Source organism: Octopus sinensis, linkage group LG30 (assembly GCF_006345805.1).
Source record: "Octopus sinensis linkage group LG30, ASM634580v1, whole genome shotgun sequence".
In the NCBI taxonomy this organism is placed as follows: domain Eukaryota; kingdom Metazoa; phylum Mollusca; class Cephalopoda; order Octopoda; family Octopodidae; genus Octopus; species Octopus sinensis.
The window spans coordinates 1,100,408-1,123,534 of NC_043026.1; the positions used below are offsets into that span (position 1 = coordinate 1,100,408).

At 40.8% G+C, this 23,127-nt stretch overlaps 1 protein-coding gene across 2 annotated transcripts in view; it reads right to left on the reverse strand.

The window, feature by feature from the left end:
* The window catches only part of LOC115226653 (alpha-mannosidase 2), a 116,007-nt gene that overhangs the window by 36,154 nt on the left and 56,726 nt on the right, over nucleotides 1–23,127 (reverse strand). For both annotated transcript variants that reach the window (XM_036515377.1, XM_036515376.1), the window contains exons 3-4: nucleotides 22,098–22,245; nucleotides 10,240–10,411 (exon numbers count right to left, since the gene is read on the reverse strand). In XM_036515377.1, coding sequence (XP_036371270.1) covers nucleotides 10,240–10,411; nucleotides 22,098–22,245 — 320 coding nt within the window. The remainder of the gene's footprint in view (nucleotides 1–10,239; nucleotides 10,412–22,097; nucleotides 22,246–23,127) is intronic.

The following is a 23,127-nucleotide window of genomic DNA, read 5'->3' on the forward strand; positions in this document are numbered from 1 at the left end:
GTGTAAGCTTGCAAGGAATGAAGCCAGTATGCTCCAATGGATGTGTAATGTCAGTGTGCATACTCGACAGAGTGTTAGTGCCCTGAGAGAAAAGTTGGACCTAAGAAGCATCAGATGTGGTGTGCAAGAGAGATGACTGCACTGGTATGGTCATGTGGCGAGAATGAATGTGGATAGCTGTGTGAAAAAGTACCACACCCTAGCAGTTGAGAGAACCTGTTGAAGAGGTAGACCCAGGAAGACTTGGGATGAGGTGGTGAAGCATGACCTTCAAACACTGGGCCTCACCAAGGCAATGACTAGTGACCGGACCTCTGAAAATATGCTGTGCTTGAGAAGACTCGGCAAGCGCAGGTGAGACCATAACCTTGTGGCCTATGCCAGGGGTGTAACCAGTCCACTTATGCGTGCCTTTCTTTCATTGGACACTAAACTCTGCTTGCGAAGACTTGTTGAGGCAATTGAAATCGAAATCAAATTTGATGACTGGCATCCGTGCTAGAGGAGCGCTAAGAGTACCATACGAGTGAGATTGGGGCCAGAGCAACAAGCTGGCCTCCAAGCCGATGGCATGTTAAAAACACCATTTGTGCGTGATCGTTATCTGCGTGCCTTACTAGCACTTGTAGTGGTGGCATATAAAAAGTACCATTTGAACGTGACCGTTGTCAGTATCGCCTGACTGGCCCTCATGCCGGTGGCATGTAAAAGCACCCACTATGCTCTTGTAGTGGTAGGCATTAGGAAGGGCATCCAGCTGTAGAAACTCTGCCAGATCAGATTGGATTCTTGTGCAGCCATCTTGTTCGCCAGACCTCAGTCAAATCATCTAACCCATTCTAGCACGGAAAGCGGACGTTAAATGATGATGATGATGACGAATACATTAAAAGTGAAGTACAATCTTGCTTGCTTGCAATGTTACACAGCCAAACTGGCACATATTAGCAAAATACTTTGACAGACCAACCAAAGCCTTGTCAGTGGATTTTGTAGACAGAAACTGAAAGAAATCAACTGTATGTATATGTATATATATATGTAAGTCTATGTGTGTGTGTTTGTGTTTCTCCCTCATCACTGCTTCACAACTGGTGTTTGTTTATTTAAATCCCCATAACTTACTGGTTTCAAAAGAAGAAACTGATAGAATAAGTACCAGGCTTATCAAAATAAAAAAAAGCACTAGGCAGTGTCTCATGTCTCATATTTTTGTTTGCCCACTCAGTTGTATCTATCAATTTATCTTTGTGTGTGTGTGTGTATATATATATGGTTTTTGTAGACAGGAACTGAAACAAATCAAGCATATATATATATATATATATATATATATGTATGTATGTATATATGTAAGTGTATATGTTTTGGTATTGGTATCATGAATGACAATGGTCAGAGACTACTTGAATTTTGTACATACCATAACCTGTGCATCACCAACACATTCTTTGCCAACAAGACATCCCACAAGGCAACTTGGAGACATCCAAGATCTCACCACTGGCATCAGCTGGATCTCATCATTACACGAAGATCCTTTCTGAATTCTGTTCAACTGACCCGTAGTTACCACAGCGCGGATTGTGACACAGATCATGCACTTTTTTAGGCAGAATCCTCACCCTGCTTCTTATTAGAAGCAGGGTAAGGATTCTGCCTAAAAAAGTCCATCAATCTAAGAAAATGGGCCGACCACGCATTAACACTGCCAGAACCTTGGACCCTACACTGCGAAAATGTTTTGCTGTTTCTATCAAGGTTGCTCTCAGTAGCTACCCAACCTCCTCTGCTGAAAGTAGGTGGAATTATATCAGGGAAGCTTTGTATACCACATCAATAGATACTTTCGGCATGAGAGAAAGGCAAAACCCAGATTGATTCAGTGTTGGGCTCTCAGAGCTGGAAACAGTTATCGAAGCAAAGCGTGCAGCTCTGATGCAATACAAGAGTGATTCTTCTACAAAGTCACATGAAGAACTCAGAAAGGCAAGAAATAAAACCCAACTGACTGCCAGACGCTGTGCAAATAGGTATTGGCAGGAAATCTGTCAGAGTATCCAGTCAGCTGCTGACAGTGGCAACACCTGTGGGATGTATGCCGGTTTGAAGAAGGCCCTCGGACCATCTGCAACCAAGTCAGCCCCTCTGAAATCAACTACTGGAGATCTCATCAAGGACCAAAGCAAGCAAATGGCTAGATGGGTGGAGTACTACCACGATCTCTACTTACGGGAGAGGCTGCAATCGAGGGTGTCAAGATCTTGCCAGTCATGTGTGAACTTGTGTGAACAGTCTGCCATCTATAGCAGAGCTCACCAAGGCTGTTGACTCCCTAGCAAGAAACAAGGCTCCGGGAAAAGATGGCATCCCCTCAGAGATCATCAAAGCTGGCAAAAACACCATCCTGCTTCGGCACCTTCATGAGCTTCTGTGTCAGTGCTGGGAAGAAGGTACAGTCCTTCAGGATATGTGGGATGCTAACATCATTAGGCTTTACAAAAACAAAGGTGACCGTGGTGATTGTAACAATTACCATGGAATATCTCTTCTAAGCACTGTTGGAAAGACCTTTGCTCATGTTATCCTGTCCAAGCTACAACTGCTTGCTTCTCGAATTTATCCAGAATCGCAGTGTGGCTTTAGAAGAAGCAGATCAACTATTGACATGATATTCTCCATACGCCAACTTCAGGAGAAGTCCAGAGAGCAGAAAATGCCATTATATATGGCCTTCATTGATCTAACAAAGGCCTTTGACTCGGTAAGCAGAACAGGCCTCTTTACTCTGCTCCAAAAAATCGGATGTCCATCAAAGCTGCTAAGGATCATCAAGTCTTTCCATGATGATATGCAAGGCACCATACAGCACAACGGTTCAACATCAGCCGCCTTCCAAATAAAAAACGGGGTAAAGCAAGGTTGTGTCCTCGCTCCTACATTATTTGGCATCTTCTTTTCGCTCTTACTCTCACATGCCTTTCAGACATCAGATGATGGAGTGTTTCTGCACAGTAGAAGTGACAGGAAAGTGTTCAATCTCTCGTGTCTGCGTGCCAAGACCAAAATCAGAAACGTCCTGATCAAGGAGATGCTATTTGCTGATGATGCTGCTCTGGTATCACACACAGAAGAAGCTCTACAAAGGCTCATCAACTGTTTTGAGCAAGTATGTAGCGACTTTGGCTTAGTTATCAGCCTGAAGAAGACCAACATCATAGGTCAGGCTACATCGGACATCCCAAACATACATATTGGAGACCACAGACTACAGGAGGTGGAGAAGTTTACCTATCTTGGCTCTACCGTCACCTACAACCTATCCCTTGATGCTGAGCTCAATATACGCATTAGCAAGACAGCTGCTGTGATGGCCCAAATCTCCAAATGGGCATGCAACAATAATAAGCTGACCACAAAAATGAAGATTTGGACGCTATACACACGCCAAGAGCGTCCCCATAACATCTTTCACCTGCGCTGCCTCCAGAAAATCCTTCGCATCAAATGACAGAATCATGTCCCCAACAAAGATGTCCTCAAGCAAGCAGGAATACCAAGCATGTTTGCACTCCTCACACAAAGACGTATGAGATGGCTTGGGCATGTTAGCCGTATGAAAGATGGCAGCATCCCCATGGACATACTCTACGGAGAGCTTGCTAGGGGCACTAGGTCTGTGGGAAGACCATTCTTACAATACAAGGATGTTTGCAAAAGGGACATGAATGCCTGCAACATCAATATTACCAACTGGGAAGCAGTTGCCAGTAACCGTGGAGATTGGTGACATACTGTCAAAGAGGGAACACCAAGGAGTGACATAGAGAGAGAAGAGAAATGGAAAGACAAGAAAAGACGTCAACAAGAAACTATGACATTACAACCAGCCAGGAACAGTCTTCGCTACATTTGCGGTACCTGCCAGAGGGAGTGTTTGTCCAGGATAGAACTACACAGCCACAGCAGGAGATATATTAGGACATGAAATGTAAAAGCCGGACTAGATTATTTTATGCGCAACTCCATTGTCTCCCGAGACAAAAAGGATGCCAACAATAATATATATGGATTTCGTAGACAGGAACTGAGAAAAATCATTCGTATATATATGTATGTATATATGTAAGTGCATGTGTGTGTCTTTGTCTCTGTGTTTCGACCTCATCACTGCTTCACAACTGCTGTTCATTTATTTACATCCACATAACTTACTGGTTTCACAAGAAAAAACTAATAGAATAAGTACCAGGCTTATCAACATAAAAAATAAGAATTAGGCTGTGTCTCATATTTTTGTTTGTCCACTCAGTTGTATCTATCAATTTATCTTTGTATGTGTGTGTGTGTGTGTGTATATATATATATAAATATATATATAACACCCTAATGGGAGCCTTAACTTCCAAATTTTAGTAATTTCTTTTATGATCCAAAACTAGGTCAAAAGTACTGAATGGATCTTTATGAAATCTGGAAATTATATTCTATGCATAACGGCCATAACCCCCATGACAATAAATAGATTTTTGCTGTTGAAATTTTAACCATAGATATTAGGCACAAATGAAGTAATATTTATAAAATTTCATCTTCTTACAAGTTAGAAAGACCCCTCCATGGGGACTTAACACCTACAATTTTGTTGTGCTCTTGGAAGCCGTAGGGTTACCCGAGCATAAAAGTTGGGTATTATTTGTAATTCAGTGGTACAACAGCGTAACACTTTGCTTTGACATACACTTACATTGTGATTTCTGCAATGTGGTGCATAAATTGTCAAGTAAATGAGAGGCATCTTTGCCTCCACTGATTCAGTTGAGTAAAGTTATTTCATTGCAGACCTCCTTTCAGTCTTTTTATTATCACTGGGTCACACATAGTCCCCAGATGGTAATATTGATTTCAAGGCCTTCCCAGATGAGTGACTGGTTATTCAAAGACATTTATAGATTGTAAATTTATTCTGTCCAGTTACGTATCAGTATAGTGGTCATTTGCAAACTCCAGAGGTGACACTTTCATTTCTCCTTAGCCCTCATGTCACACAGTTGTTAATGTTTATTTCAGTTGGGTCACGCCCTTCCAATTGCTAGAGATTCGTAATGCATCTTACGGCTGTGCTTGTCACCTGGATGGTGAGGAATCCTACATTTGGAGTGGTAACGACTAGGGTAGGGTAGCTGACTGCTTATTGTGATCATTCGTCTTTTGGTTTCCTGTAGCTTTGCTCTCTTTTACAAACCCAGTGAACATATATTTCCTATTTCAAAGAAATTCAAACAATAGATATAAGACCCAAGTTAAAAAGATTCTCAACAATTCAACTTCTCTGGTTGACATTAAGATGCCCACCCCAACAAGGGCCTTAACTCTCACATTTTAGAGCTCCATGACCTTCACTTTTCTGGGGCAAAATCTTTTTAACAGGTTCAATAAAACTGGAATTTTGGAATATGCACATAAAAATCAGTAGTATGGGATACATGTGGCATGATTACAATTTTTGGGGGGTGTGTAAAGAGGGAAATAATCCTCATCTGCAATTTTGATGAAATTCGAAACAGATATTCCATTTCATTAGAGAAAATATAACAGAAAAGTCTAATTCTTCAATTGTATGTAACACGGGCAACGCTGGGTATCTCTGCTAGTTTATTTATAAATTTCACGAATGCTAATAAAACATTTTCATCCAAGAGATATGTGGGTTTCACAGAGGGAAATTTCAAAGCAAGATTCAACAATCACACCTTAAGCTTCAGACTCTGAAATAAATGAAAGACTAGCAAATTATCCAGTTCTTAAAAGAACAAGGTGTTGACTACAGAATTTATTGGAAGATCTTAGCCAAGTGTAAATCTTATACCAACAGTAGTGGCAAGTGCGGTCTTTGTAATATGGAAAGATGGCCTGTCTGGAAAAGTTCCTTCAACCCTGCTACATGTTTAAATTCAAGAACTGAACATTTTGGATCATGTCCACATCTCACAAAATACCTGTTATGGTTTCGGGCCCACTAAAATCATGGCCACAATCCACATTTCTACTAAGATCCTGCAGAAGCTTTCCCATATGTTTTAACTTTCATTAAGTTTTTATTTTTTATGTTTTCATTTTTTCCTTTTTAATTGTGTGAGAGTGTATATGTATATGTGTGTGTGTACATATATACATATGTGTGTGGATATGTGTATGTATGGGTACATACATACATATGCTTGTGTGTGTGTGTACATGTTTGTATGAGTGTGTACATATGTAGATGTTGTGAACGCAGGAGGTTTATATCTACATATTGTGAGAATATGGTTGTGTGTATCTTTTTTCTTTTTCTATCTATTAGAGTTACTTCCCTTTTATTTAACGGATTTTTCATAGCATCTGTTGCCATTAAGAGCCGATGAGAATGTATCGTAGCTCTTCGTTCCAACATTCGAAACTCTGAGTACTATAATGACAACCTTTTACTGTTTGTTCTAACTTATAACATATACTAGCACTATGACCTGGCGCTGTTGAGTCTAGTGCTAGTCAAGCATTTTTGGTCTTTCATGAAAATCCCTCTCTCTTGTCATTCACTTGGTCTAACTCATTAATTATTCCCTGCATTTCTCAAATCAAAAAAGTGTGCACGTTTGAAAGCCAAAACACATGATAACACGTCTTCACAAAACACAAAAATGTGCTGAGTCATACAGACTGTCTGCAAATGCGCACACGCATCAAACTGTCAGGTGTAAAATTATTTCCGTCCAATCAAAAAACAGACATTTTGCCATTTATAGATATAGAGATTTTAAGCAAACGTTTAGAAATTCTCTGAGAAACTGGAAAATCCAGAAATCTGGGACAGTTCCGGTCCTAAATTGGATAAATTGGTCTGGTACAGTTTTGAGGTGTGATACATAACAAGGGAAAGGAAATGCAGAGTTTTAAAGAGTTATTTCCCTTGCTATGGTTTAATATCTTTAGATTAAACTCCTGGATTAAGTGAGTTACGTTCCCTGTATTAAAGACTTTTGTTACCTGAAACATAAGGGGTCGGTTTATCGATTTTTTAAAATGACTTTCAGGGGTAACTGGGAAATGAAAAGATCTTCACAACCACCCTTGGACGGTTTTGAATGACCATAGAAAGTGCGAGCCTTCTAACTGAAAAATTGTGGATTTGTATAAAGGACACACACACACACATATATATATATGTATATATATTTATATATATGTGTGTCTGAACTTATACAGTAACTTGCTTTGTTTTTCCTATCTTTCTCTACGAAATGTAACCCCTTAAGGTTACCTTCAATCCTTAATTCCATCTTTCCGCCATTTGGCGATGCCTTCTTCTTCTTCTTCTTCTGCTCAAACCCGAAAATCACCATTACAATCCCCAATTCAAACTTCCTTCTTCTCCAACTCAACTTCCGGTCTGATGTCCACAGCAAGTTAAAAAGATTTTATCTCATTTATCTTCCGTACCTCGTACAACATACATTCATTCGTTACTACCGTTAAATGTCTGAACTTATACAGTAACTTGCTTTGTTTTTCCTATCTTTCTCTACGAAATTTAACCCTTTAAGGTTACCTTCAATCCTTAATTCCATCTTTCCGCCATTTGGCGGTGCCCCCGCCCTCCCACCCCCACCACCAGTGAACACTGTTCTCACCATCTACACCGGATATGCCCTCCTCCTCCCCCACCACCATTACGTGTGTCTCTCCCTCCTACCCCTCCTCCTCACATGCTTTCACTGTGTACTACCCCTTCCCCCCACCAAGACAAGCTGCTAGCGCCGCAGCTCATCAACCGCCCCACTGATCTTACGTTTCCTCCTGTTTTGAATCTGTCACTGCCTCAATCTGGCTATCTCCTTCCAGTCCCCTCCCCGCCTCGTGATATCCTACGTTTTTATTTCTTACGAACCTGCACCAACCCTTCCCTGTCATCGTTCCTCCTTACCCCAACCTTCCCCACTGGTGCTTCCCTATATTACCTGCACCCCCCCACTATCTCTCCCTCTCTTTTCACTGGTGGAACCTTTCTCAGCTGGACCCCCTCCCCAACTCAACTCTAGAAAAGCTCGAACCGATCGTGACCGATGCCGGACCCCCCGGCCCCTGTGCAGGTGGCACGTAAAAAGCACCCACTCCACTCGCGGAGTGGTTGGCGTTAGGAAGGGCATCCAGCCGTAGAAACTCTGCCAGATCAGACTGGAGCCTGGAGCGGCCCCTGGCTTCCCAGACCCCGGTCAAACCGTCCAACCCGTGCTAGCGCAGAAAACGGACGTTAAACGATGATGATGATGATGATGATATATATATATATATATATATATATATATATATATATATATATATATATATATATATATATAAAGTAATCCAAACAAGAAAACACAGAAAAAACACAGCAACGCGAGGACGTGGAACAATTAAAGTATTATTTGACGCTCAGGAAAGAAGGGAAGGATATATATATATATATATATATGTATATATATATGTATGTATATATATATATATATATATATATATATATATATATATGTATATATAAGCATAACTGTTCAACCAAATGCAGAATGAACGACAATCCAAACAGATAAAACGTACCAGAATGTCCAAGCTATAAGTCACTGGAATTGTTGCAAAAGATTCCGTTTTGATTGCACAGAAAAGAGCTTTGACTATTCCATATGAAGAGAAATTTATATCCTTGAAAATGATGGAGGCTGTTATGTAATTTTTGCATACAAAAGGCACAGCAATAATTATGTGGTAAGATGTTTGTTTCCCAATCACATGGGTATGGGTTCAATCCCACTGTGTGACACCCTTGGCAAGTGTCTTCTATTATAGCCTCAGATTGATGAGAACCTGTTGAAATGTTTTGGTAGATGGAAACTAAGAGAAGCCCATCATATATGTGTGTATTTGTGTCTGTCCCATCCACTGTTTGACAACTGGTGTTTACATTCCCCTAACTTAGCAGTTCAACAAAAGAGACCAATAGAATAAGTCCAGGACTTGATTTGTTTGACTAAAACCCCTTCAAGGTGGTGCTCCAGCATGGCTGCAGCCAAATGACAGAAACAAGTGAAACAAAAGATAAAAGACATTAAATTCTAAAGCATCAAAGCATCAAAGCCATGAATGAGGTTGCTGGTTTAGTTGAGCCAACCATGGAACAGGTTGCTCATGCCTAACTAACTGGCACTTTGTCAGTTAGGATGATGTGAGTTCCAGTTGATCCAGTCAACAGAACAGCCTCCTTGTGAAATTAATATGCAAGTGGCTGAGCACTCCACAGACCTGCATATCCTTAACGTAGTTCTCAGAGAGATCTAGCATGGCACAGAATTACAGGTACAACTCATTTTTGCCAGCTGAGTGAACTGGAGCAATGTGAAATAAAGTGTCTTGCTCAAAGACACAATCTGCCACTGGGAATTGAACTCACGACCTTACAATCATGACCTGAATACCCTAACCAATAAGCCACATACCTTCACTTGTTGCTCATGGACATAACTGATATGGATATGTGCGCCAACACTACTGACAAGCAATGTGTTCCATGGTACATATGTACACCTAAATGTGAGTCTGTCCATCCTATCCCTTCCTTTTCTAGCTCTTCTCTTCTCTTATCAGCCTGTATGTACATTCGTATGTGCACACATACATAATTAGGCATTCATGAACCCAAAACTAATTTGACTCAATGAGAGAAAACCTATCATTCTCACAGTGACTAGCTTGAATTCTGCAAAGAATTTCAATATACTTATTCTTCCTTCTTCTACAAGTGAACATCCGCAATAAATAACCTCCAGCAAGTACAATTCATCAATGGCAACAAGTCAATTTTTCAACTTTATCTTCCGCTAGTTAGTCAACAAATGTAAAGTGTGGTTGTTTTAATCTTCTGCAATGAGGAGGCTTCAATGGCAATAGATGATGCGCTAGCTCATCTTTTTGATTCTCCAAAAGTGACCAATGAACCATTATCTTCATTGACACCATACGAAAATAGAGTCATAAAGTTCAGCATTGATTTCATGTATCCTCCATAATGTGTTGATTGTTGTTTATAATAATCTAGTGCAGAGTGAAGCTTTCGTCAGTGCTCATGTTCTGCTATCATAAGTTAACATTAAAAAAGCAAATACAAAACTGCAAAAGGTAAAAAGATTTTTCATAAAAAAACAAAAAACCAATAGGTAAACTCACTTCTTAACTCGGGCTCGTTTCTCAGGGCTGATTTCATCCCACCACATTGAGAAGAAGGACATCTCTGCATAAATCAATCGCATGTCTGGCATCTCCTCCAGTTTCACCAACATATTCTCAAATATACCCTTAGTTTGTTGTTGATAGTAGCCAACAAAAGTTTTTAACCAACCTGAGGGATTAAAACAGAAAGTATAAGAAGCAGGTAAGGATTGGCATGAGGAAGAGCCTTTCGCTGTAAAATGCCAACTCATGGCAAAGTGGATAAGAAAGAAATAAAAACAAATACACACACAAACATGTATATACATCTGTATCCAGATTCTTAGAATAGACACACTGTATTGTTGCACATCATATGAAGTGATTTAAAGGATTTGCTTCAGGAAGAACATCTAGACATAAAACAATGCTTCAAAAACTCCATTAATTCATGCTAGCGTGAACAAGCATGTGCAAAAGCATTGATAATAATCATAACAATAATAATAACACACACACATACCCAGGACCATGCTAATAACTTAGGAATGAAATTTAGGATTTCTCAGTTTTCTGTGAATCAATTTTGATAAAACTTTCCCAGCTGGTTTGTACACTATGGCAACACCGTTGTCATGTTTCCATTATTCTGTGTAATGCTCTTTCTTTTTTATTTCAGATTCTTCAGTTTTTAGGTGGCCCATGCTAATCGTGCAGAGGCACAATGGGATGTGGGAAAGGCCTTAATGATGAAAAAAATTCTGTCATCATCAAGGAAAATGCTAAAGACACCTCTCTTCATGTCTTCATGTCATTGCAGAGAAGTTAGGTTGTCATGAGGACATGGCTAGACATTTCCTGAAGGACCCTTTGCCAAGGAAGAAATGATCTGAGACTGTGACAGCTAGGAATTTAAGGAATATTGGCCACAAGTTACATGGAAAACCTGGACAAACAAGCAAAGCCATTTTCACTGCCTCCGGACTTCATGTATTGAAAACCACCAGAAATTGCATCTGCAGGACCATGGCTTCTGTGCAAGAACCCCTGAAACTACCTGAAACACACCATCACAGGAGTTTGAGGTTTCAATGGGCCCAAAAGTACATGATATTAGACACGAGTTGTGTTCCGTTCACTGATGAAACCAGGGTAACCCATGATGGACTTGACGGTTAGGCAAATGGTTGTGTCTATTTTGGAGATAAGCATCACCAATGTTTATGATGTCAACAACAGGGTGGAGGGGTCATGTTGTGGGTTGGTATCATTGGGGACAGACTTGTTGATCCAGTCAGGGTGCCTGAAAGGGTTAAAGTGACTGCAGCCACCTACTGCTATCACTTGAAGGAGGCCTTGGATCCCTGGCTAGATGACATACCACTGTCACTTCTAAGGAATTTCATATTCATGCATGACAATGCTCTCTCCCACTCTGCTGGGACCACTCAAACATACTAGGGTCTTATGGCATACAAGGTGAAAGGCTGATGGTGTAACCGCCAGCATCTCTGGATCTCAACCATATCAAAAGTCTTTGATCCCTCAAGATGTCTATGCCAATGGACACCAATTTATGTCGAAAGATGTCTTATGGACGACCATCAAAGCTGCAGCAGCAGAGGCAGTCCAACCTGCTACTATTAAGAATTGGCAGATTCCATGACTAATAGGGTTTTTGAAGTTATCTGTCAAAATGGTGCTCAAATGGCTAAATAATTCATTATGTCAATAAATGTTATTACTTTGGTTCTCTGTTGGATATATATACATGTATGCTTAATATGTGCCATTACCCTTCATTCTCTGAAAAAAAATGTCTAGATGGACTATTTTCATTCAAAAGCTATTCGTGTGGTTCACCCAAAAACTGAAGAATCTGAAATAAAAAAGAAAGGACGTTACACAGAATAATGAAAACATAACAATGGTGTTGCCATAGTGTGCAAACCAGCTGGGAAAAGTTTTATCAAAAGCAATTCAGAGCAAACTGAGAAATCCTAAATTTCATCCTCAAGTTATTAGTGTGGTTATATATATATACACACACATATCATCATCGTTTAATGTCCGCTTTCCATGCTAGCATGGGTTGGATGGTTCGACCAGGGTCTGGGAAGCCAGGAGGCTGCACCAAGCCCAGTCTGATCTGGCAGTGTTTCTACAGCTGGATGCCCTTCGTAACGCCAACCACTCCGTGAGTGTAGTGGGTGCTTTTTACGTACCACTGGCACAGGTGCCAGGCGAGGCTGGCAATGGCCACGATCGGTTGGTGCTTTTTACATGCCACTGGCACGGAGGCCAGTCGGGGCGATGCTGGCACCTCATCCCAGGTTTTCCTGGGTCTACCTCTTCCACAGGTTCCCTCAACCGCTAGGGTGTGGCACTTTTTCACACAACTATCTTTATCCATTCTCGCAACGTCTCTCTTGCACACCACAACTGATGCTTCTGAGGTCCAACTTTTCTCTCAAGGTACTTACACTCTGTCGAGTATGAACACTGACGTTACACATCCTTCGGAGCATACTGGCTTCAAGGGTTAATATAGGGCGTTATGATTATCAGAAAATCAAAAAAAAAATGTGTGTAATAGGTGTAAAACAACTTCCTATGAACGAATATGAAAAAAAAATTCGCGCACGAATTTCTTCTCTTTATTTATTTTTTTTTTTGCGAAATATGTACAAAAATACGGAGTTTATGATTCATGTGTGAGTGTGTGTTCTTGATACTCGTTTAGAACAAGTAGTTTTACACCAATTACACTATTTTTTCTTAGTTTAAAGGCCGTGGACTGAAGATGTGAAATTTCCGAAGCCTCTCCCCCACCCCCCTTTCGCGAGCGCGCATTTTTTTCATGATAGTCGTTTAGAGCAAGTTGTTTTACACCTATTACGCTGTTTTTGTTTTTGTTCCCGGTTCAGACGCTTTCGGAAATTCCCGATATAAATATTCCGAGGCCTCTCCCCCACCCCCCTTTCGCGAGCGCGCATTTTTTTCATGATAGTCGTTTAGAGCAAGTTGTTTTACACCTATTACGCTGTTTTTGTTTTTGTTCCCGGTTCAGACGCTTTCGGAAATTCCCGATATAAATATTCCGAGGCCTCTCCCCCACCCCTCTTTCGCGAGAGCGCATTTTTTTTGTCATATTCGTTTAGAGCAAGTTGTTTTACACATATTACACTATTTTTTTTTTGTTTTGGTGCCCGGGTCAGCTCCTCAGACGCTTTCGGAACTTCCCGATGTGAATTTTCCGAGGCCTCTCCCCCACCCCCCTTTCGCGTGCGCGAATTTTTTTTTTCATATTCGTTCATAGGAAGTTGTTTTACACCTATTACACACATTTTTTTTTTGATTTTCTGATAATCGTAACGCCCTATATTAACCGCGAGCTTACACACATCCTCAGCAGTCACAGCCCATGTTCACTACCATGTAACATGGCTGTTTTGTACACATGCGTCATACAGTCTGCCTTTTATTCTGAGCGAGGCCATTTGTCCCTAGCAGAGGTAAGAGCTCTCTGAACTTTGCCCAGGCTATTCTTATTCTAGCTGCTACACTTTCAGCACACCCACCCACACTACTGACTTGGTCACCTAGGTAACGGAAGCTATCAACTATTTCTAGTTTTTCTCTCTGGAATGTGGCGGAAGTTGGTCTCTGCACATTTTCAGTGTTTATTGCTCCTGAGCATCTGCCACATATAAAAACTATTTTCCTAGTTAGCCTTCCTTTGACATTGCTGCACCTCTTATGTGTCCATAGCTTACACTTGGTACATCTTATAGAGTTTCTACCAACGCCTTTTCTACAGATCAAGCAGGGCCATCAACCTGAAGGCATTTGTGATTTGTCTACCTTCCTACTTATTAGAACTTTGGTTTTAGCTAGGTTGACTCTAAGGCCCTTCGATTCTAATCCTTGCTCCCACACCTGAAACTTTTCCTCCAGTTCTGATAGCGACTCAGCATAGAGGAACTCCCAGGGGCATCCTGTCTTGAATTCCTCTGTTATTGCCTGGAGAACTATGATAAATAGGAGGGGTCTGAGGACTGAACCTTAGTGGACCCCTACCTCTACCCAGAATTCTTCACTGTACTCGTTGCCAACCCTCACCTTACTAACAACATCCCTGTACATGGCTTGCACAGCTCTCACTAACCATTCATCTATCCCTAGTTTCCTCATTGACCACCAGATAAGGGATTGGGGGACCCTGTCAAAGGCTTTCTCTATGTCAACGAAAGCCAGGTACAGAGGTTTATCTTTGGCTAGGTATTTCTCCTGCAGCTGTCTTACCAGGAATATAGCATCAGTGGTGCTTTTCCCTGGCACAAACCCAAACTGCATCTCATCTAAACTGACTCTCTCTCTAATTAGTTGGACTATGACCCTCTCCGTGACCTTCATTACTTGATCCAGCAACTTGATACCTCTGTAATTATTTGTATCTAAGGCGTGACCTTTACCTTTGTAGCAGTTGACTATGGTGCTGCTACACCAGTATTGGGTATGACTCCTTCGTGTATCACCTGGTTAACTATACAGGTGACTAGGCTATAGCCGACACTACCAGATATTTTGAGCATCTCTGCAGTGATTCCTGATGGGCCGGGGGCTTTCCCTGCCTTCATACTCTTGATTGCTTTAACTACCAAGGTACTGTCAATTTGGATAGCTGGTCCCTCTGTTGGGTCGACAATCAGCAAACTCTCTTTCTCCCATTCATTCTCTTTATTGAGCAACTTTTCATAGTGGCATCTCCAAACCTCTCTCTTTGCATCCTCATTTAGCGCAAGTGAACCATCATCCATGTGGACACATTTCTCTCCTACCACATCACGATTCTCTCTCACACACTGTCTTGCAACATGAAATACCTCAAGTTTTTCGTCCACACAGCACAGAACATTGGCAAATTTTTCCTTATCTGGCTAAATAAACCTGTCTCCTAGCTGCCCTTTTGGCAGTCTGATACAATTCCCTGCTACCTCCGTTCTTCCAGTCCTTCCAAGCCTGTTTCTTTTGTTTAATAGCCCTGTCAACCACATTGTTCCACCACCACGTTACCTTGGTTCGAGAGGAGACTTTGCACCAGCCACAGATCTGGTCAGTGGCTCTCAGCAGGTTGTCCCGTAGAAACCTCCAGTTGTCTTCCATATTATGTGATGCTATATCCCCTTCTATTTCATCGAAGGTTTCAAGTAATACATCTCTAAATCTGTCCATTTGCAGGATCTTTAAGCTTCCAGACCCTTCTCCTCCAGGCTGGTCTTCTTCTTGGCATCCATTTAGCCATGATCCTGAAGTCGTTAACAACTAATCTGTGTTGAGGGGTACATTCTTCACCTGGGAAGGTTTTGGCATTTGATATATATATGAAAAAATTAGTAGAGATGGGTTTTGTGGTGATGATTTTTATTTTAATGATAATGTTTACTCTAACGAGTTTTGAGCTTTTTGATAGCTGTTTTCAAACTGAAATTCTGTGGTTTAAGAAACTTGCTTATATAGCAAAAGACTTTTTCTTACAAGTAAACAAATAAAAAATAAAGATAGAAAATAAAAAAATATAAAAAATAAAAATTAATAAAAAATACAGAAAGTAAATACAACAGCATGTGTGAAAAAGAAAAAGGAAAAAAGAACATGAAGAAGAGCAAGAGAATGGCAGGAGGAAGAGAAAAAGTAGTTGAAGATGGTAGGGAGAAGAGATTAGAATAAAGAGAAGGAATACTTTAGGAGTGGTCAAAAGATGACCTTCTTCAATCTTTTGATCTGAAGTAACCTAATCACACACACACACACACACACACATCCACACATGCATGTATACATACATCCATACACACACTTACACACCTGCATGTACACAGATACATACATTCACTCATACACCCCCACACATTCATATACAGGTCTCCATGTGTACCTATGTACATGTGCACACATACATATACACATCCATTTATATTATTTTACCTCTATTGTCTTAAACTTTTAGCTGCCTTTATTATGCATGAATTCATTTTTCTTCATTCCACTTCACCCTTTTAGCTTTTATCACCTTTTATTCATGTGTATGTGTATATCTAATACTATTGGGTGCCCTATTATTTTAATATATATTTATATTCTAGTTTTGACAATTTGGGAAATGATATAAAGTTGCTTTGACCGACTGGAGTGTTTATCCATTACACTTTTCAATCTATTTCTCCTTTCGCCTCAGGGTCACCCAACCATTTCCAGCTGCAGTCCTATTTTTAATTTTTGGATTAACCTAACTGCTTTTTGGTTTAAAATTATTCTCTTATACATTTATATACATACATATACACACATATACATGCATATACACAAATATATATACACTCATTCAGCTATAGGGATAGGACACATTCTTGTCAAAGCTTGTTTCTCCAGCGTTCATCACTTCACCTCATTTTGGATTAACAGCCCTGGACGTTTGTTTTCACTGTCCTGTTTTTGTTACCAACTTGCTATCTTTAGCAATTGAGCAGCCATCTTAGACAAGACCAAGGAAGTCAAAATCATTTGATCTGGTGGTCCCAGCATTGGAGGTGGAATGGATTTATTTCCCCACCAGCAACATAAACAAGAGTGCTGAATTTGGCTGTGAAAAGGTCAAAAAGCAGAGTCAGTAAAGAGAGTGGTAAACTGACACTATTTCCCAAACTGACATATCCATGCAAGGCAAGAGGTCAAACAGAACATAAATCCTGGCTCCAAACATTGAGTTTGACCCAGAATTTCAAGACATGGATGAACTAATTACCAAGTAAACATATATTTCTACAAAAGAATGTACTAAATTGAGTTTAACAAGAGCCCAAACTTAGTAAGGAATCTTTGTATTGAGAATGTTATTTCCTCTTGTTTTAATGTGGAGAGCTGTAAACCTAGTAAATATTCTTGTACATATAAATTTTATTTTTCTTTGAGAAATATTGGTCAAATTTTGCCAGTAGAAATTATATTGTGCATTGAATATAATTTTGTAGGGCATTGAAGTCAGGTGTGATGATTTTTTTCTGCTTTTGAATATAGTTGGGATAATTTGTGTCAGTGTTTACAAATTTATTTTGGGTTGTTTTCTCTCTCTCTCTCTCTCTCTCCTACTAAGTTTGCTGCGAGTTAGAGATGTTGTTAATGCCTTTAATTTATGTTTTTTGAATTTTTTAATGCTTAAAGCATGGAATTAATTGTCACATTTTGCTTGTTTTTTAATCTAGGTTTACATGCAATTCTGAGAAATGTATAAGGTGGTCATGGGTTGGCTAGAAATAACAGTTAAATCTCCTTTAAATCACACAAATTTTGTCATTTAAAGATATTACCAAAATTTCCTTTTCTTTTCACTGTAAAGGCTTCTCCCATTGTTTTAAGTAAGTAGTACAAACAAAATTGGCCAAAATAAGTCCCGGGAGTAGGTGGATGAAAGGAGTGTGTAGAAAAAAATCATAAATTTTCTTAAACCTTTTTCATAAAAAGCTTAATCTGTCCCTTTCAAGATCATGATGCAAAAAAAAAAAAGAAAAAAATCCATCAAAATGGAGAAAATCCAAAACTCAACCATTTATAGCCATTTATAGCCATTAAAATTTTATTGAAATGGTGTAATGTCCTAAAATCTCAGGATTTATTTAGTTCCATACCTAAAAGAAATGTGCCAAGACTCAAGTCTCTGAAGTTTGTACTTTTGAATTTAACCAGGTCTGAAAACACTGCAAAACTGACTGCTTGTGACATGCAACAATATTGGCTTTACATAAATATTTTAAAAATTGCTAAAAAACAGTTTTCTTTCCAAGAACCCGAAAGAAAAAAATAGGCAATTGGTATACCATGGGCACTATTAATTTGTGTAATCTGAAATTGATTATCACTTCAATTTCAAAGATATGACATCACAAATATGGCTAATTATTTATTTAGGCCAATTAGGCAAGATTTCAACCAATTTGCTAAATCAAAATGTTTTTTTTTTGGATGCTTGCCAAGAAAAAGTACAACAGAAATTACATTTAAATATTTTCAAAAATTCAGTGTTACCTACTTATACCTTAACTGTTTCATTTCAGTCATGTGACTACAGTGGGGGGTGTAAACAAACCAACATCAGTTGTCATGTAGTAATGGGGACAAACTCCAAGACACACATAGACATATGAAATGGGATTCTTTCAGGTTCTGTCAACCAAATCCACTCACCAAGAGTTTAGTCAATCAAGGGCTAGAGTATAAAACACTTGTCCAAGGAGCCATGCAGAAGGGCTATGCAGGTGCTATGCAAAAAGGGCTATGCAGGTGCTATGCAGAAGGTGCCATGCAGAAGGGGCTATGCAGAAGGTGCTATGCAGAAGGTGCTATGCAGAAGGGGCCATGCAGAAGGGGCTATGCAGAAGGGGCTATGCAGAAGGTGCTATGCAGAAGGGGGTATGCAGAAGGGGCCATGCAGAAGGGGCTATGCAGAAGGGGTTATGCAGAAGGTACTATGCAGAAGGGGCTTTGCAGAAGGAGCTTTGCAGAAGGTGCTATGCAGAAGGGGCTATGCAGAAGGTGCTATGCAGAAGAGACCATGCAGAAGGGGCCATGCAGAAGGTGCTATGCAGAAGGGGCTATGCAGAAGGTGCCATGCAGAAGGTGCCATGCAGAAGGGGCTATGCAGAAGGTGCTATGCAGAAGGTGCTATGCAGAAGGGGGTATGCAGAAGGGGCTATGCAGAAGGGGGTATGCAGAAGGGGCCATGCAGAAGGGGCTATGCAGAAGGGGCTATGCAGAAGGGGCCATGCAGAAGGGGCTATGCAGAAGGGGCTATGCAGAAGGGGTTATGCAGAAGGTACTATGCAGAAGAGGCTATGCAGAAGGGGCTTTGCAGAAGGTGCTATGCAGAAGGGGCTATGCAGAAGGTGCTATGCAGAAGAGGCCATGCAGAAGGGGCCATGCAGAAGGTGCTATGCAGAAGGGGCTATGCAGAAGGTGCCATGCAGAAGGTGCTATGCAGAAGAGGCCATGCAGAAGGGGCAATGCAGAAGGTGCTATGCAGAAGGGGTTATGCAGAAGGTGCTATGCAGAAGAGGCCATGCAGAAGGGGCAATGCAGAAGGTGCTATGCAGAAGGGGGTATGCAGAAGGGGCTATGCAGAAGGGGGTATGCAGAAGGGGGTATGCAGAAGGGGCCATGCAGAAGGGGCTATGCAGAAGGGGGTATGCAGAAGGGGCCATGCAGAAGGGGCTATGCAGAAGGGGCTATGCAGAAGGGGTTATGCAGAAGGTACTATGCAGAAGAGGCTATGCAGAAGGGGCTTTGCAGAAGGTGCTATGCAGAAGGGGCTATGCAGAAGGTGCTATGCAGAAGAGGCCATGCAGAAGGGGCCATGCAGAAGGTGCTATGCAGAAGGTGCCATGCAGAAGGTGCTATGCAGAAGAGGCCATACAGAAGGGGCAATGCAGAAGGTGCTATGCAGAAGGGGTTATGCAGAAGGTGCTATGCAGAAGAGGCCATACAGAAGGGGCAATGCAGAAGGTGCTATGCAGAAGGGGCTTTGCAGAAGGTGCTATGCAGAAGGGGCTATGCAGAAGGTGCTATGCAGAAGGTGCTATGCAGAAGAGGCCATGCAGAAGGGGCCATGCAGAAGGTGCTATGCAGAAGGGGCTATGCAGAAGGTGCTATGCAGAAGGTGCTATGCAGAAGGTGCTATGCAGAAGAGGCCATGCAGAAGGGGCCATGCAGAAGGTGCTATGCAGAAGGGGCTATGCAGAAGGTGCTATGCAGAAGGGGCTATGCAGAAGGTGCTATGCAGAAGGGGCTATGCAGAAGGTGCTATGCAGAAGGGGCTATGCAGAAGGTGCTATGCAGAAGGGGCTATGCAGAAGGTGCTATGCAGAAGGGGTTATGCAGAAGGTGCTATGCAGAAGGGGGTATGCAGAAGGGGCTATGCAGAAGGGGCTATGCAGAAGGTGCTATGCAGAAGGTGCTATGCACAAGGGGCCATGCAGAAGGTGCTATGCAAGCCATGCTTGCATCTAAATGAAAAAAAATACTCTTGATCCTAGCCTCAGTCATAGACAACATGCAACTAAAAAGCCCAAATCACTTCAAAAGCATGGACTTGCCCACACTGATGATCTCTCCTAGTTATCTCACAACTACAACATAGCAAAGATTGTATTTTAACCCATTAGCATTCAGATTACTCTGTCATGTGTAATGCTATTCACATTGTTTTGAATTAATTATGGCTTATCTTGTAACCTCAAGATTTCAATGATGTGATTGTTATCCTTAGAATGACAATGTAGTGTACTTGTGAAAGACTAAATCTGGCTGATATAAACATAAAACAAGTAGAATATTAGGGCTGGATATGGCCGGTTTAAATGCTGAAGGACCAGATATTACTTCAGCCCTCACTTATTCTCAACAAAGCTCACCACCCTCACCTCCACAACAACTATGTTGAGCCAATAAAAAGGCCTTTACGTAGTTACTTATTCTGCAAGAAATAGCAGCTAAACAACCTTCAAATCCCACATCACTGTTTTAGAAAAGAACAGGTTGGGTAATGTGTTCCTGGGTTCTCTACACAGGCATACACAACTATAAGGGGTCCCAAAAGTCACTGATGGGGTTTCAATTTTTAATAACTTGCTTAACTTTACAAATAAATGCATGAAATTTTGATACAGTATAAATGACATAATGGAAATTAATATGCACAAGTCAAATATTGCAACACCACTACATCACATATGGAAAATGACATTGCTTAAATGGCAGCCACATTTAGCTTTGCGTACCATAAGACCCTCAAGAGTTTCAGACCCCACTTCTCTAATTTCTCTATTGATGTTCTCCTTCAGTTGCACCAGGGTCTCCGGTTTGTTAATGTAGACCCTCTCTTTGAGGTATCCCCACAAGAAAAAAATCCAGGATAGTCAAGTCTGGGGAACATGAAGGCCAGTTGACATTGCCATAGCAGGAGATTATTCTCTCTCCAAATCACTGCCGTAGCAATTGAATTGTTTCTCTTGCAGTATCGGCAGTTGCCCCAGCTTGCTGGAATCATGTGTGAAGTCTACCTTGAATGGCCTTTATGTTCCCCAGACTTGACTAGCCCGGATTTTTCTTGTGGGTATACCTGAGAGAGAGGGTTTACACCAACAAACCGGAGACCCTGGTGCAACTGAAGGAGAACATAGAGATACCAGAGAAGTGGAGTCTGATACTCATGAGGATCTTATGGTGCAAGTTTTGGAAAGAGCACAGGCGTGCGAAGCTGAAAATGGCTGCCATTTAAGCAATGCCATTCTTCATATGTGATGTAGTGGTGTTGCAATATTTGACTTGTGCATATTAATTTTCATTATGTCCTTCATATTGTATCAAAATTTCATGCACTTATTTGGAAAGTTAAGCAAGTTATTAAAAATTGAAACCCCATCAGTGACTTTTGGGACACCCTGAATATCCCCCCAAAAGAAAGTCATGTTCATACACACACACACACATAGTAGTAGCAGTATTAGTAGATGTGTTGGTGGCAGTAACTGCTGTTGTAGTTTAGCCCCAGGTCAATTTGGATCAAACAGACATATAATCAACAGGTATGCCAGCCATGACCATCTTAGCATTTTCCTATCTACAGGGAACATAGAGCCACAGATGTGAGGAAGATTTGATTACTATTTCTAGCAGGCCAAGTGATGACTTAAAGGGTTCTTTATTAACTCAGCAGACATAATGATAACAATGGTGGTGAAAAGGGTTAGTAGAGACCGATACAACATCTATGAAGCATCTGCAAACATCAGGGTAGAAGGAGGGTATGATAAAGTGGTACCTACCTGGGTCACAGTGAGTATGGGGCACAACAAACACCTGAAGATTGTCCCGGTTCTCCCAGTGGTTGGTGGGATAGGTTATATTCCAACCTTGCTTCCACACACCACCATCAATGTTGTCAAATGGGATGACATCATAGGCATTGCGAATCTGAAAATAGACATATTTCATTTGATTAATCATTCCTTCCATTAGTTCACTTTCTTAAGTTTGTTTGGTAGATTTTAACTGCGGTCTTCAAGTGTTATGAAAGAACTAGCAAGTTGTGTGGCTTAAGGCCAATGCATAAGCCAACTGCAATGCCTCTCCATGACTGCTCAATCTGCAAGAAATAGAAGCTAAATCTCTTTCAAATGTGCATACAGATATGCATGACTCTCTCTATATATATAGGAGTGGCTGTGGTAAGTAGCTTTCTTACCAACCATATGGTTCCGGGTTCAATCTCACTGCATGGCACCTTGGGCAAGTGTCTTCTACTATAGCCTTTGGAGTGGATTTGGTAGACGGAATCTGAAAGAAGCCCATCACATATATGTACGTGTGTGTGTATGTGCGTTTGTCCCCCCAACATCGCTTGACAACTGATGCTGGTGCGTTTATGTCCCCATAACTTAGTGGTTTGGTAAAAACAGACCAATAGAATAAGTACTAGGCTTACAAAGAATAGGTCCTAGGGTCAATTTGCTCAACTAAAGGCAGTGCTCTAGCATGGCCACAGTCAAATGACAAACGAATAAAAGCAAAAAAAAAATATACATATATATATATACATACTAGTACTCCATTGGTTTTGATGATGAAGGTTCCAGTTGATCTAATCAACAGAACAGCCTGCTCATGAAATTAATGTGCAAATAGCTAAGCACATCACAGACACACATACCTTTAACATAGTCCTCAAGGAGATTCAACAGAACTAAGACTGAGACAAGGTCGGTCTATTGAAATACAGGTCATACTCCTTTTTGCTAGCTGAGTGGTCTAGAGCAACATAAAATAAAGTGTCTTGCTTAAGTACACAATGTGCTA